The sequence below is a fragment of the Alosa alosa genome, chromosome 5 (genome assembly GCF_017589495.1).
Source record: "Alosa alosa isolate M-15738 ecotype Scorff River chromosome 5, AALO_Geno_1.1, whole genome shotgun sequence".
In the NCBI taxonomy this organism is placed as follows: domain Eukaryota; kingdom Metazoa; phylum Chordata; class Actinopteri; order Clupeiformes; family Clupeidae; genus Alosa; species Alosa alosa.
Window position 1 is genome coordinate 14933319 of NC_063193.1, and position 14670 is coordinate 14947988.

Here is a 14670-nt window from a genome sequence, read left to right on the forward strand (position 1 = left end):
ATATTAAACCTCATCTACCTAGTTCAGTCATTTCAACTATATTAAACCTCATCATGTTGGTTGCCAATTAGCACATCATCTGTTTTAACAATATATTTCACACCATATGTTTTGCATTTTCATGCACTGGTAATTTCCTGAAATTGCATTTTCTAGTTTCTTTTGATATATTCAATTTTGAACAAAGACAAACACACAACAGCAATTCTTTCTTTTTAAATTTTCATTTTTATTCTTTTTTTTACTCATTATTGTAGAACATAAAACAATATTGTGGGTTTAACCACATACACTATATATTCACTTAATACACCACACAGCTACAATGAGAGAGACCGAACAAAAAGAAAACACTTTTATACATACTGCATACTTGGCATTAAATAAAAAACAGAATCAAGAACAATCTTTAACCCATAAAGGAATGTAGCTGCCAGTTTTCTTATGTATATCTGTGTATTATAGGTTATGATCATAGCTTTGACCATGACTCCTCTAAGAATCGAGAGGGAGGGGGCACACTACATCATTTAGGAGAAAGTGTGACAGTGTATGTGTGAGTGTGGGTGGATACATAAAAAATAAAAAGTTATGGGTAACACTCTAAAAAGTTTTTTTTTTCCATGTCCAATTCTGTTCTGTATCTAATTCACTAGAACAATTTTCTTTGTCTAACAGTCTGTTTTCTTCAATAGCATACGGGTCTGCAAAATGTAATTAGGCATTCAAAGTCTTCTTCAAGTACCATATTTAGTAATTGTGGACAGACAGTATCTTGGAAAGAGTGCTTTTCATAGTGATGAGTGTTTTTGATTCACATGTGACAAACGTTTCCATTAATTTTACTTAGAAATAAGATCAGCACCATAGACAATTCCTATAGCACACTTAGAAATGCAAACAACTGTTCACCTTTCATTTTAAGAGCTCAAAAACAAACTTACGAAAAACACAAATTGTTCTAAGTTCTTTCCCATTATTCCACAGTGAACTCCAGAGTTAGCACCATAGTTCTGGGCCTCAACACAATTGTTTTTTAGGAGAGACCTTTCTGTTGCATGATCCCACGTTTTCTTTCTAATCCTTTCTTCCATCTCCTTTCATGGAGAGGAAAGTAAAAAATGGGTGTTCAAAAGAGGGGATACTCATGCACAAATAAGTCTAAACAGCGGTCAAAATATCTGACGCTAACAAAATGTCCGTTGTTGTACTGTTGCTGTTAATGTTTACATCAAACTCTGAAAAAGGTTTCATGGTTTAAAAATCTGGTGGAGAGTGAGTGTGTCCATTAAGGAAACTGGTCATGAAGAGAAAGTGCTGCAACGGGACGGGGAGATTGATCTGAGAATGTGTCGGGCGATAAAAACACACGGCCACACAGCCATATCGACTTTTGGGGAAGGACTGTTCTTCTGGTCATACAATTTATGATTCATGATTCCAACATAACCGCTGTGAATTGTTTTTTTTTTTTGTTGTTTTTTTAAATATAAAAAGAATGAGCAGTTCTTCACTATGTGTACATTTATTTCTCATTATTCACTATCATCCTAAAACAGTCTGGAGTTTTTTTTAAACAGGAGTTTTGTTACCTGGTTCATAAAGAGGGTTGTTGAGGAGAGGGAGCGGTTTGTGTTAGAGGTATTGGTGTAGTACAGTACATATGAAGAGCAGGACAGCAGTATAAGGTATACATGTTACAAACCAAACACATCAGGTTGTCTTTTACTGTTGTTTGAAGGGCTTGACATACTGACAATTGTTGACTAGAAATCCCGGAATCATTCATGGTGTAGTCGTGACACCTCACCAGTTAAATAATCTTACCTAAATATTTAAATATTTACATTTCTATCTCTCCCAATAAACTTCCATTAAAACAAAAACTATGTTTCAAGTTATCCATAATCCGCTTTTTTTTTCTCAATTAAAATCAGGATTAAAAGTGCTTTTATAAAATCTTTTCTTCTCTATGTACAATTTCTCTTAGTTAAAATGAAACATTAAAAACAAAATGGAAAAAACAACCACAATAAGAATAATCATTATTATTATATAATAAATAATAATAATAAAAAAAGATCACAACGTGTATGTAGGCAGCAAGCATTCGCTCTGAGGCATCTGCATGTTTGTAGCATGCTATGACTAGTGACCAGTGACTCTACAACATGAGGTATAGAGAGCTTCTCACTACCGAATGAGCACCAAGGTCCCTATTGGCGGTAAGCACCATGCAGTGTCCAGCCCCCTGCAAAACCAGCTGTAGCCCTCACTATCCTCCTGACAGATGTACACACACACACACACACACACACACACACACACACACACACACACACACACACACACACACACACACACACACACACACACACGCACGTACACACAGAGAGTCACAAGCACTCAGTCATACACACAGCACAACACAAACTCATCTGAAAGACACAGACAGACACACACTCATGCACACAGGCTTAAAGCGGAGAGCTGAGATGTCATGCTTCGCTGATGTCATGCTTGGCCTCTGCCTAAATCTCCAGTGAGGGTCTGAGGAGAGGGGGGGCAGGGGAGACAATGCCTCCCTCTCTGATGAGAGGAAAGAAAACCGACCCCTATTAGCACCAAACCCCAGCACTCGTCCCATTGGCTCGAAAAGGCAGGACCGAAAATGAGAACTCCTCTACAATTCCACGTGCAGTGCTCAGAAGGGAGTGTCTGGCGGTGTGTTTGTGTATGTGTATCAGTGACTGTGTATGAGAATGTGTGCGTGCATGTGTGTGAGTCATGAATGACAGTAGGCCATCAACAGACGCTGCTGCAGCACCGAAGAGAGAACCATACAAGCACCATTTCACTGGAGGGACATGAGACCCTTGCTCATTCCCTCGGCTCCACATTTAAGACCCCTGCGTCTGCCTGTAGATGTGCCTGATTGCAAATCAGCTGTGAAAGAGAGCACCCAGCTTCAGTTGTAGGCCAGCGCAGCACGTGGGGGATTCGCCCTTTTGGAAAACACAATGAAGAAGCACCGGAGAGGAGAGGAGAGGAGAGGAGAGGGGCGAATGCTACTCTAGGAAGCAGATTTTTGGGATCTCCGTCGTTAGGCTGGCTGAGGCACAGACAAGGCACCCTCTTCCGGTGGTGCCACGTCAGGACTTCCCCCCTCTCTGTTTTGGTCACATGCTCATTTTCCTCGTTTGTTAGTTTCACCTTGAAGCCTTGTGTTAATCCTTGATGCCTTCTATTGTTTTAAGCAAAAGAGGTCTACATCTTTCTCAGTTTAGTTTGCAGTCGCACCTGTGTCTTGCCATCGTGGAAAAAAAAAAGTTCCTCTTCTGTTTCAGAGGTCGACCGATGGGAAAAAGGCCAAAAAGAAAAACAATAGAAACTCATCAGACGTGACAGCGAGGTCACTCTTACACGACCGTTTAAAAAAGGTCAAAAATATTAATATCGACATGAGTGAACAATAATATTAAAATAAAAAATAATCATCTTCATTATGTAACAACAATACCTGCAATATAGACGTTTACAGTAACAATAGCAATTGTAATATTGATAATTATAGTCATAATAATAATTAGGGGGTCATTCAATGAAGGTGAGGGAACAATGAAATCCTCTCATTAAAGAGAGAAGAAGAGCACCATGGGCAGCATGTCTGTCAAGTGTATAAACCCGACTGCCACCAAATATGAGGTAAAAAAAAAAAAGATACAAGAGCAAACAAGTCAATGTCACCCAGCCTATCACCCACCTGTTTGGGTGCACTGGAAGGGGGTTGAAGAGCTGAAACAAGAAGCAGGAGGAGGTGCAGGGTGACGACGACACCAGTATGTCTGTCCAGCACTCCTTCATGCCATCCCTGACCTAGTCCAAATGACCCACAACACCTCCGACACGACGGCTGTGATCAGACGAGTCGGCTGTACGGCCCCGTGAGCTGCGTGTAGGCGTAGGACGACACTGTGATCAGCGAGGAGGTGTTGAGCGTGGGAGCGAGTCGTGTGGCGACCCCCTCCCTCTTGTCCTTGGCCGGCCCCGGGCTGGGACTGGCCGCTCCCGAGGCCCACTTGCGCTTCTTGCCGAAGACCTTGATGTCCTCTGGGGGCAGGCCGAGCAGGATGGCCTCTTCCTGCCGCTGGCGCGCCCGCTCGGCCAGCAGCTTCATCTTGGCCTCCCACAGCGCCAGGCCGTGGCAGGGTTGGTTGAGGTTCTTGTGCTGGTAGAAGACGAGGGAGATGCGTGACGGGTGCGAGCGGTTGGGCCGCTTGAGCGGCGTGGTGGCATGCAACTCGCGCCGGGCGCATTCGATGAGCACCGAGCCGTGTGCTGGGGCCACCGCCACGCCTCCGATGTTCGGGTCCAGGAAGTTGTGCTCGCTGTCCGACCACACCTCGTCGTCGTCCAGCTCGCGCTCGCCCTGGCTCTCCGCCTCGCTCTCGGACTTGCAGGGCGTCCAGCAGCCTTGAGCGTCCGGCCGCTGCAGGGCGTCGGGGAACAGACGTCCCTCAGGGGCTGGGGAAGGGGTGCTGCCGGCAGCGGAACCGCCGCCAGACCTCCAAGCTTTCTCCTGGAGCCCAAGGGGAGTGGAGCCCCGGCTCTCGCCCGCCTGAGACAGCATTTTGTCAGGGAAACCTCCTGCGGGGTTTTCCAGTTTCACAGCTGTGCTGAAGCCAGCAGGCCAAACTTTGGGCTGACCACTCGGGGATGGGCTTTCCCAGTGGCGTGGGGTTGTAGGGTGAGGAGATGGAGCTGGAGAGAAGCCCTGCTTGAGCGACGGTGATGGAGAAGGAGCAGGGGAGGCCATGGGGGTGTTGTGGCCATGGAAATGGTTCCACTGCTGCTGCTGCTGCTGCTGCTGCTGCTGCTGCTGCTGGGGGTACGCGTGTTGAGGGTGATGGGTGGGATTCTGGTGGAGCATCTGTTTATCTGGGGTGAAGGGAGAGTCGGCAGCACCGGGTCTGTGCGGACCCTCCCAGCCTTTGGACATCAGGCCGTTGGGCCTGTGGCCAGGCCAACTCTCAGGGGGCTGTGGGGTGGTGCTGGGAGTGCCTGGGCAGCTCTGGGACCCTGCGTCTGGCCTGCAGTTGCCATACACCGGAACATCCATGGGCTCCTGCTTAATTACTGGCGTGGCTCTGCGAGGCTCTGGCGGGGGAGTGGGAGTGTGACTCGGGCGTCCGTGGGGCTGAGGGGTGTTGGAGGGGGTGACGTAGCCGCGGACAGCTGGGTCTTCTGCATGACGCTCAGGCTGATCGGGGAAGGCATGTCCCAGCCTGGCTTGCAGGCTTTGAACGTCTGGCTTCTGGTCGAAGGATGTGGCTCCAGCTGCTACTGCTGCTCCTTTGGGCCACGATCCACTGCGGCCCTCGTAGCCCATCAGCTCTGGGGGGAAGAGTGCTTTGGGGGGGTAGTTGCAATAACCGTAGGGCAGTGCTGGAAGATTGGGGTGAAAGCCGTTGACGGGCGCTGCTGCAGGAGTCTGGCTGTTGGAAGGGAGGCCTCCTCTTGCATAGTATCCAGGGTAGGAGTAGGCATTGTTAATGCCCCCGTAGGGCTCAGCTGCCTGGCCGTTCCCTGGCGCTGGGTAGCCCGGTGGCAGAGCACCATTAAAGGAATGGTATCGATCTACAGGCTCTTTTTTGATGTTGGGCTTCATCTCTTGTTTTGGGATTGCTGGGATAAAGAGGGGATAAAAAGTTAATCATTTTCAGTTCTTAAGTTAATCAGTTAATAAATCAAGTTCTTTGGGCTTTGCATAGAATGAGATTCATATATATTTATTTTGGTGTAAGCTTCATTACATTCAAAAAATCATTACAGATCCTATTGTACAATACCAGCATGGGCATATTGCAACTCTGATATCATCTCCTAAGGGGGCAGACTGATTTCTTCTTTTTCTTGCCTAAAGACTAACTAACTAATCAAAACCATCAGTTTCCCATTTATAATCTTTGCATTCTTACCTTTATTGCCTTGTTGGGGGTGTGGGGATCCTCTGTGGATCGTCTCGGTTTTGATAGTCTTTTCTGGCGTCTCCGCTGGCGTCTTCGGACCCTTCTTCTTCTCCATCGCAGCTTTCTTGGCCTCCAGCCGGCGCTGACGGCAAGACTTGGCAGGCTCAGGGAGCTTCCGCACCTCACGTCGAAAGTTGCTTAGCACATGGATGGCTCCCGTCTGCATCTTAAGTCGCTGGTTCTCCGCGCTGCCAAACTCGTCCGTGTTAGAGACCTTGTAGAGCGGAAGCACGTGCAGCTGCTCATCCTCGGGGAGCACACCCACCGACCGATTGTCCTCTTTCGTTAGAGTGCACACCTGTGAAGACAAGTTAAAGGTATGTGAAGAGGCCATCTTATGCTGTTATGACTGTTGTAAACAGAGAGATGCTTTTACCTGAACAAGCTAACTCAGCAGCTAGGCAACAAACACTTGTCTTGGGATCTTATGGCTAAAGAAGGATTGCAAGCAACTTTAAGCACCTCATATTGTCCTTATGCTTGAGGGGGTTTCCTCTAGAACTTTGCTGCTTGACCAAACAAGGTAGTTCACAAAACTAGCAGACTAGCATAACTAGCCACCAAACACCGGAGAGCACCTATACTGTATGTAAGGGATAATGAACGCCGTCATTTTTGGGGAAATAAGTCTCGACAGGTCAAACCGGACCCCGACACGCCAGGGGAGGGGTCTTGCTTCGGCTTGAAGGGACTTATTTTCCCAATAATGACCGGTGTTCTATACATTATCCCGCTTATTATACGGTTACTTGCCAAAACGAAAAAATTAACTCCATGATATGTCTCTTTACATTTATTTGTTACCGTTTCATTGTGGCTTTTGCTGAGAAACAAATAGTTCGCAACACACGCTGAACTTCAATCAAACGTTCTTTAGAACACAGATGATCAACCGTCTGCCTTCACTTATGAATGAAAATTCATTGCCATTGAGAGTGGTCATTAGGTCCTGAGACAAAAATAATGAACTGGTAGAACTTAACATTTTTAAAGAAAATGGTAGAACTTTGGGAAATCCCATTCAAATCAACGGAGCATTCTATGTGCATTGCTAAGAGCTGTATAATAAGTAGTGGTAATGAGAAGATGATTTACCACAGTGCAGCCGTTGTGCAGATTGTGCTGGTCTTTGTGGGCGTGAGCACAGAAGTCCATACAGGCCGTTACTCCAGAGAAAGGCCTCCCTTCCTTCAGTCCAAGTCTGCAGTCTATGGCCTCGTTCTCATGCTGACACTAAAGGATAATGAGCAAAGGAAATTATTACCTGAATGAAATGTACCACTTGAATTTGCACAGCAGTGCAAAAAGAAGGAAAAAGGCTGCACTTTGCATACACAAGTGTTTATTGCATAGGCGTGTGGCGGTGTAGTGCCTTCTTCAGTGAGCACAGTGAAGCCTGCTCCTACCAAACAATTCTCACAGCAGTGCAAAAACATTAGCATCAGTAATATATAAAAGTAAGCATTGTTAGGTATTTAAAATATAAGGTAAAAGTGTAAATTAAGTTCAGTCTAGTGTACCTACAGTAGTGTCCACCAGAATACATTGGTGAGCTTTATATTGATATCATGAACTCTCTGATCCTCTGTTTTTGTGTTGGGTTACATAGGTCTGAGGTAATGCTGCCTTTAAAAACATAAATCCAGTAGAAAAATATTATAAGGTGCATAATGACAAACTAAACCACTGCCATCCTATTTAGGCCAGAGGAAAAATACATGTTCCTGTGAAGAATGGGTGGCCACATCCTTATTTAGTTTCTGAGAGAAAATTTTATCTCAACATTACCAAGGAATTACCATAGTCACCTTGACACCAGACAACAACCCAAGGCTTGGCCATTTATAATCAGATACAGGGACAGTGCTAACCTTTCTGGCAAGTCACCAGGCTGAATGTATGTATGCACTTACAGTAAGTCTTAATCTATGTTTTATTCAGATTTAGCAAATAACAAACTGACTTACAACAACTATTTTATTAATAACTATATTTTGGGAGGGTTGTACTGGCTTGCTGCACTCTCATGAGCAATGGTTTATAGCTTGAATATCACAGTTTGCACATGAATGTCTATCGGTACTCATGTTCCATGTGTGTTCTATGCCAAGTACTCCACATCCCTCCCATAGTCCAAACACAGGCTGGTTAAGCAAGTTAAGGTGGCAAAACAGGCTAAACAAGTGTAACTGCTTCCTCATTCCTCCATCCTTCCATAGAACAGCATCAAGCCTGAGATGACCTTGCTTCATACAGTAGCAATGCATAGTTGTAGTAAGAACACAGCAACAATGCTTTACAATGCTTTAACTGTAGCTCCTCAGGAATACCCAGATTTAAAAAAAAACAGGCACATATATAGGTCCACCCATTGTTAAAACCATTGGCTAGGGGCAGCCTGTACCCCAAACAAAAACAAAACCCTGTGTGGAGTTTCTCTGGGAATACTGAAGGTAGGGGTGAGCTACCTCTCTGGTGTATTTCATTTGATCCTTGATTAAAAATATAATGTACGTTGTGTTGTGCAAACGTCTGCTAATAAATTTAAATATAAACATAAACAAACTTGACTTCCTGTGCAATCGCTGACTGCATCTTTATGTTATGGTAGCAATAGCATATTCATTCACTACATGCCAGCCAAAATATATTTTGCCAATGCCATGATATGAATATAACAGCTTAGCATGTGACAGCAGTATGATGAGATCGGTTGCCTCACCTGGTTGCTGTAAGCCTGAGGGGCCAGCTGCTTATACAGAGGAGCCACATGAGTGGCCAGACTCTGAAAGTTGTCCCTGAGAACCCCCTCCTGCACAAAACACTCAACATTAGCACACCAGACAAAAACATCACATAGAAGTACCATGCTAAATTTTAGGGGAAAACATTCTTATTAGCCTTTTCGCTGATACCTCAAGATTCAAGAGAACTTTATTTTCCCCGTGAGGGAAATTCATTTGTGGTGCGGCAAACATACACACATGCATTCCACACTAATAATCTAAAACAGATGAATAACTAAAAACCTTACTTCTTCAGGACGGTCTCCCTGCAGCCTGAACTTGCGGGGCAGCTTGCTGCGGGCGTACTTGCACCCATTGAAGTACATGCTCCAGGAACACCCAAAGGAGAAGGAAGCACCGCAGGTCTCAGAGTCCTTCCCCTGGCACGCACAGGTGCGACTGGAAGCCAAGAGAAACAGCACTCACTTCAATCGGCACTTTGCAGTTTAGCTCACACATGGTAATCACCCACATAAAAATAATTTTGCTACAGCTCCATCTTCATGTCATTCAATTGATATGAAAATATGCATGAAGGATTACGAATGATCCTTCCAAGATGTATTTGTAAATCAATAGCTAACATCTAGATCCAACAGTTCTGTACATATCTGGAATAGAACAACTTAACAATGTGTGCTGTTTTAGCTAATGTAAACATCTGTACACAAAGTAGGGGTCGGTCACTCACTCGTCATTGAGTCCACAGCGGCGACTGGTGGGGTTGCCATACTTGGTCAGCGTCTGAGTGATCTCCTGATAGAGCTTATCGGCAAAGAAGCGTGGCACGCCCTCCCATGCCATGATGAGAATGATGATGACGGCGTTGGCACAGTGGTGCCCTGCCCGGTGGCGCACTAGACACAGCAGCTTCTCCTTCTCTCCGCTGCGCCGGATCACCTGAGAGAGACACAGGTAGCGAGACAGATGAAGGAGGGAGCAAGAAGGGGAGAAGGATGGACAGAGCATGAATGTTTGGGATAGAGATAGAGAGACACGGAAAGAAAAAAAAACGGAGATGCAGATAATTAATCGGGGCAGATTACTTCAAGCATAGCAGAAACACGACCTTGTAGCAACACTGCCTTACAGGAAAATAGCTTGCATGCTTGCTTTGCTCTGCAACCGAAATGTGAATCCTCCTGGGTACTCTAACCCATTCAGCAGGCGGGGTGAGTGACTGAGAAAATGCGCCAAGGTTGTTACCAGGCCTTTGTCACAGCACACTTTCTAGTCTTAAGCGATGCCACACACGGCGGTGTTAGCTGTGACATTGCGAGCGGGGGCCATAAATCAATTAGTGGAGTGTGAGTGAGGAAGTGCAGCGAGCCGGAGTGCTGGGTCAGCAGCACTCAAGCTCCCCCTCGCCGCCCCCCTGCGGCTTTACAGTCGGGGGGTAACGACGATCGCACCCTGCCTGGCAGCACCATGTGTCATCCACACACACACACACACACACACACACACTACCCACCTCTCCCACTGGTGGAAGTCTAAACTTTACTGAAGCTGGGAGCTGTCAGGAGACACTGTCTTGACAGACCTCTCTCACTCTCTCTTTCTCTCTCTCTCCAAATTCATCTTTTGAGCTGTCTTCCTCTCCTGCCTCTCACCATTGCTTTCTTTCTTTTTCTCACACAGACATACACCCATGCGCGCGCACACACACACACACACACACACACACACACACACACACACACACACACACACACACACACACACACAATGGCACAGACCTGGGGCCCATCATTCACACTCTCATGTCCTCACTACAGTGCACTAAGCACAGGAGATGATGAATGTGCTGTAAAACACTTGTCCCCTGGCCCTGCACACAGTACAGTAATATCCTGTGTATTAGCCGCATTGTGTATAAACCGCAGGACAGTGTTTTATGCAAGTAAAAAAAAAAAAAAAACATATTAATACCATATTAACTGCCCCGTGTATAAACCTCATAGCTGAAGAAATTTTGCAAATGTATAAACCGCAGCTAATAGTTGGGAAATTATGGCATATGCCACCATCGAGAGGTCTGTCATCAGGTGGACTTTCCTCAAGCATCCAATTGCACATGGTACTTGTACTTACCAATGTACCAAATTAAATTAAAAGTTCACCGCCAGATAGTTTATTTTTTACATTTTAGGCAAACATCTTCGACACTACAGCACGTCTCTCTTTGTCACTACAGCATGTCATTTCAACATACCCATTTTGCGATTGGGCATCCCTGAGAACTCTTTCCTTCCCTCCCAGTGTAAACCACTTTCTCGATGCGGACGGCCTCTCCCTTCTCTCCGTACCTGCGTGAGGTCAAAGAGACAGTGGTTAGAAAAGGATAATGAGCCGATAGCCAGCAAATTTCAGCAAATCACAGTGCAGACACAAAAATGCTCCTGTTTTATATCTTTTAAGCAGTTATAGAAATCACTGCTTACACAAAATAAACAAACATGGCAAAAAAGGATTGAGTTTTGAGTAGGAATCCATGAGATGAATTGTTGTTGATGTAATGCTTGGATTGGAGATGCTTTCTCATGGAGATAAAGTAAGCATCTTTTTAGCCTCTGGCAGCTGGGCTTGTTCACAGGCTACTGCTGCGAGTCACACCAATGTGGGGTAGAGGGCTCGCTGAACTCATCCCACACAAAGTGTAAAACTAAACACTATCTCAAATATGTGTTTCCATGTATGCCTCTGTCACTGTGTGTGAGTGTATGTAGGCATATTTATCTCTGTTTATATGGGCAAGGGTTTGTTTGCATGGGAGTGGGAGTGAGGGGGGGGGGGGGTTTAAGGAAGGAGGAGGGGGGGGATTGGATCCACACACAAAAAAAAAAACTAAATCCTCTGAGCTGTGACCCCTCTCCCCTTCTCCTCTCCTGTCCTCTCTGGAGCATACCTGTCATTGTGATATTGTCAGTCACCCAGTGCGGCCCAAGCGTGGTGACCACATGGGGCTCTTGTGAATACGAGAAGCCTCCACAGTAATCTGCAGGGCCATTGGGAGACGGGGGCGGGGGATCCACAGGGGTGGGCCCGAGGGGTCGGAGGCCGAGCTGGGGTCGGGTCAGCCTTGGGCTCTTATGTCATCCTGCCAGAGCGCAAACAAAAGGAGGGCGACCCATCCTCCTAACCCCGCGCCCCCTCTCTCCAGCCCCTCTAAGGGGAATGATGAGTCATTCCTCCTTTGGAGGCTTTAAAATCCCGCCACCGTGCAGCCAAGTGCCCCTCCACACAGAGAGACCACGTGAGGAGTGCGAGAACGGCAAGCGTACAACTACTCAGCTTCTGTTGACACAGCTTAGTGTGTGAGCTAACTAGGCCCACATCGTCCACTTTCAGGTACCTGGACTCATCATTTTGGAATAAAAATAAGGATGAAAGGACAAGCCTACTCCTGCAAATCAAAACACTTCTGCTGGTGTTTAAAGGTGATTGCTGTGAATTAACATTTAAATACATCTATGAGGTCTCGTGTTGTAGAGTTTACATCAAAGACTTACAAAAAAGAAAGATAAAGAAATATACGATCAGGTCCATGAGTTGTGTAAGTCAAATGACCATACACATAATCACAAGTGTTTACTTCCTCCACTGCAACAGCACAGGGAAAAAGTGCAATCCAGATGTATATGCACATCTGTGTCACCAAAGTCTACTGGTTTTGCTGTTGCTGACACATTTCAGTACACAAGCTCAATCTCCCAGTCACAACATTTGAAATCAGATCTCCATGTCATGTAAATAAAGACTTTTATTTTTTATACAGTATGTGTATACTTCTCTCTGCCCCTTACTGACTGTTTTATTTAAATAGTGATAACTACCAACCTTAAAATATTGTTGTTGGAAATGTAAGGTGGTGTTGCTGTTTCGATTTGCTGGAGCATGAACAAATAAACTAAATTCTCCATCTCCAGTATATCTCCAGTAGTTTTAATTCCAGGATGCAAAGAAACGAATGAAGATATGTATCTTTGGATAGAAACATCTGTTATATGCTATAACATATGACCCTGAGATAGTGCTTTGAAACAAGCACATGTCCGCATGGACACCAAATGTTGGTGTTGCGCCGACAGTCTGCATGGATCACCCTGGTGACAAAATTAGCATGGTGCGTACCATGCGCGGACTTAAACGCTGCGTCTGTGGAACTATACTTACGACTGGCAGGGAGAGGGCAGTAACCCACGTGTTGCTTTGTTTACTCTCACATGAGCATGCGCCTTACTATTCTGGTCTATTCAGTCCAGACAAAGTGCAGAGAAATGTCAAAAGGGACTGTCCCAGTATTGCTCTATGTGTTCCACTGATGTGTTTGAAACTATTCATTTTGTATACTGATGGATCGCTTTACATTCATGACTTATTCAGTCATCCAGAATAACCGTTCCTGCTGCACACACATGGAGGAGTGGAATAATTCTGCAGGTGCTGAATGCAATTACACTTCCTCTGAAACGTATCCTAGTCTACAAGACATACTTTTTATCCGATAAATGTCAGTGACATTTACACAAGCTATATTTGAATTAAATAAGCAGTGCCTGACTCGTAGAGCATACATTTTCTGAGCACATTACCGACTTGGTAAAGTGACATTAATTAAAACATCTTTTTTTCCGTGTCTTTTCCTAAAGCTTAATACATAACCAACACCACTTCTACATCTCTGAGATCTTTCCACATCTTTAAATGGTGAGTTTCTGCATCCGTTCTCAGGATGGGCCAGAGGAGACTAATGTAAGAGGATGAGTATAGACTAGACCTCTAAACAGAACATAAGCAGGGGAGGGTTAGGGCTGTGGACAACAAACAAACAAACAAACAAACAAACAAAAACAGAGGACAGCTATTGGCCAATGACCACTCTCTATTCTCTCTCTCTCTCTCTGTCCTTCCCCTTCCCTCCCTCACCATCCTCCTCTCACATCCTTTTTCTCTCTCTCTCTCTCTCTCTCTCTCTCTCTCTCTCTTCTCCTCTCCACACATCTCTGACGCTGACTGTGGTTGTGGCGTGGACGTGCTGATGCTGTTATTTCCTGTTGGTGCGATTGGATTCTGGGTCAGGGATTCCCTAGGGAGGGAGGGAGCGAGGGAGGGAAGGAGGGATCTCAGAGAGGCAGGACAGGAGGGGAGGGCAGCGTAGAGAGCCACACGGTCGGCACTCACGAGGGGGGCGAGAGAAGCCAGGGAACAGGGAGACGCTCCACCACAGCTGGGAGCCAGAGGGACTGCCCACACCCTCTAAAGCTGTATCTGAGGTCTGGTGTTGAGGAGAAACATGTGTGTTTGTGTGTGTGGGTGGGTGGGGGTATCTTCCAAGTGTTTGTGTATGCCATCTGATTTGATTTCGTAACAGGGAAAAGATCAAAAATATAAAGTAGTTCTTTGAAAAATCTTGATTTGTTTTGAAACCTTCTGATTACGTAGTTGAAAATAGGCTTCCAGAAGTTCCAGTGGCATAGTGTAATGCTGCTATTGTTCCACAATTATCATGGCAAATGTTAACCAAATGTGCTCTTTCACACAACTGTTGACTGTGTAAAAGCAACAGCATGATAATACAAATGTATGCAGACATAAAGCTCTGGGCTAAACAGTAAGACTATCTAAGTGAGTTAGTGAGTGAATACCTTGAGCAAATGAACAACACATATGAGTTTATGACAAGCAGGTTTGTAAATATGTATTTACTCGATTGGCATTTCCACTAAATCAAAAGTCTGGGACCCTCACCTGGCCTCCATAAGGTCTCTGATCGAGGCCACGGTGGGTCCAGCCCCCAGGTGGTTGTAGTATGGCCCCTCGTCCTTCTCCAGGATGTGCTCTGTGGGAAAAGT

At 45.5% G+C, this 14670-nt stretch overlaps 1 protein-coding gene across 5 annotated transcripts in view; it reads right to left on the reverse strand.

Moving 5' to 3' along the window:
• Window positions 1–208: 208 nt before the first annotated feature.
• The window catches only part of tet3 (tet methylcytosine dioxygenase 3), a 45070-nt gene continuing 30608 nt past the window's right edge, over window positions 209–14670 (reverse strand). For all 5 annotated transcript variants that reach the window (XM_048242657.1, XM_048242659.1, XM_048242658.1 and 2 more), the window contains 8 exons: window positions 14567–14657; window positions 11031–11124; window positions 9507–9715; window positions 9064–9214; window positions 8752–8841; window positions 7125–7262; window positions 5979–6327; window positions 209–5685 (listed from right to left, as the gene is read on the reverse strand). In XM_048242657.1, coding sequence (XP_048098614.1) covers window positions 3920–5685; window positions 5979–6327; window positions 7125–7262; window positions 8752–8841; window positions 9064–9214; window positions 9507–9715; window positions 11031–11124; window positions 14567–14657 — 2888 coding nt within the window. In that variant the 3' untranslated portion in view covers window positions 209–3919. The remainder of the gene's footprint in view (window positions 5686–5978; window positions 6328–7124; window positions 7263–8751; window positions 8842–9063; window positions 9215–9506; window positions 9716–11030; window positions 11125–14566; window positions 14658–14670) is intronic.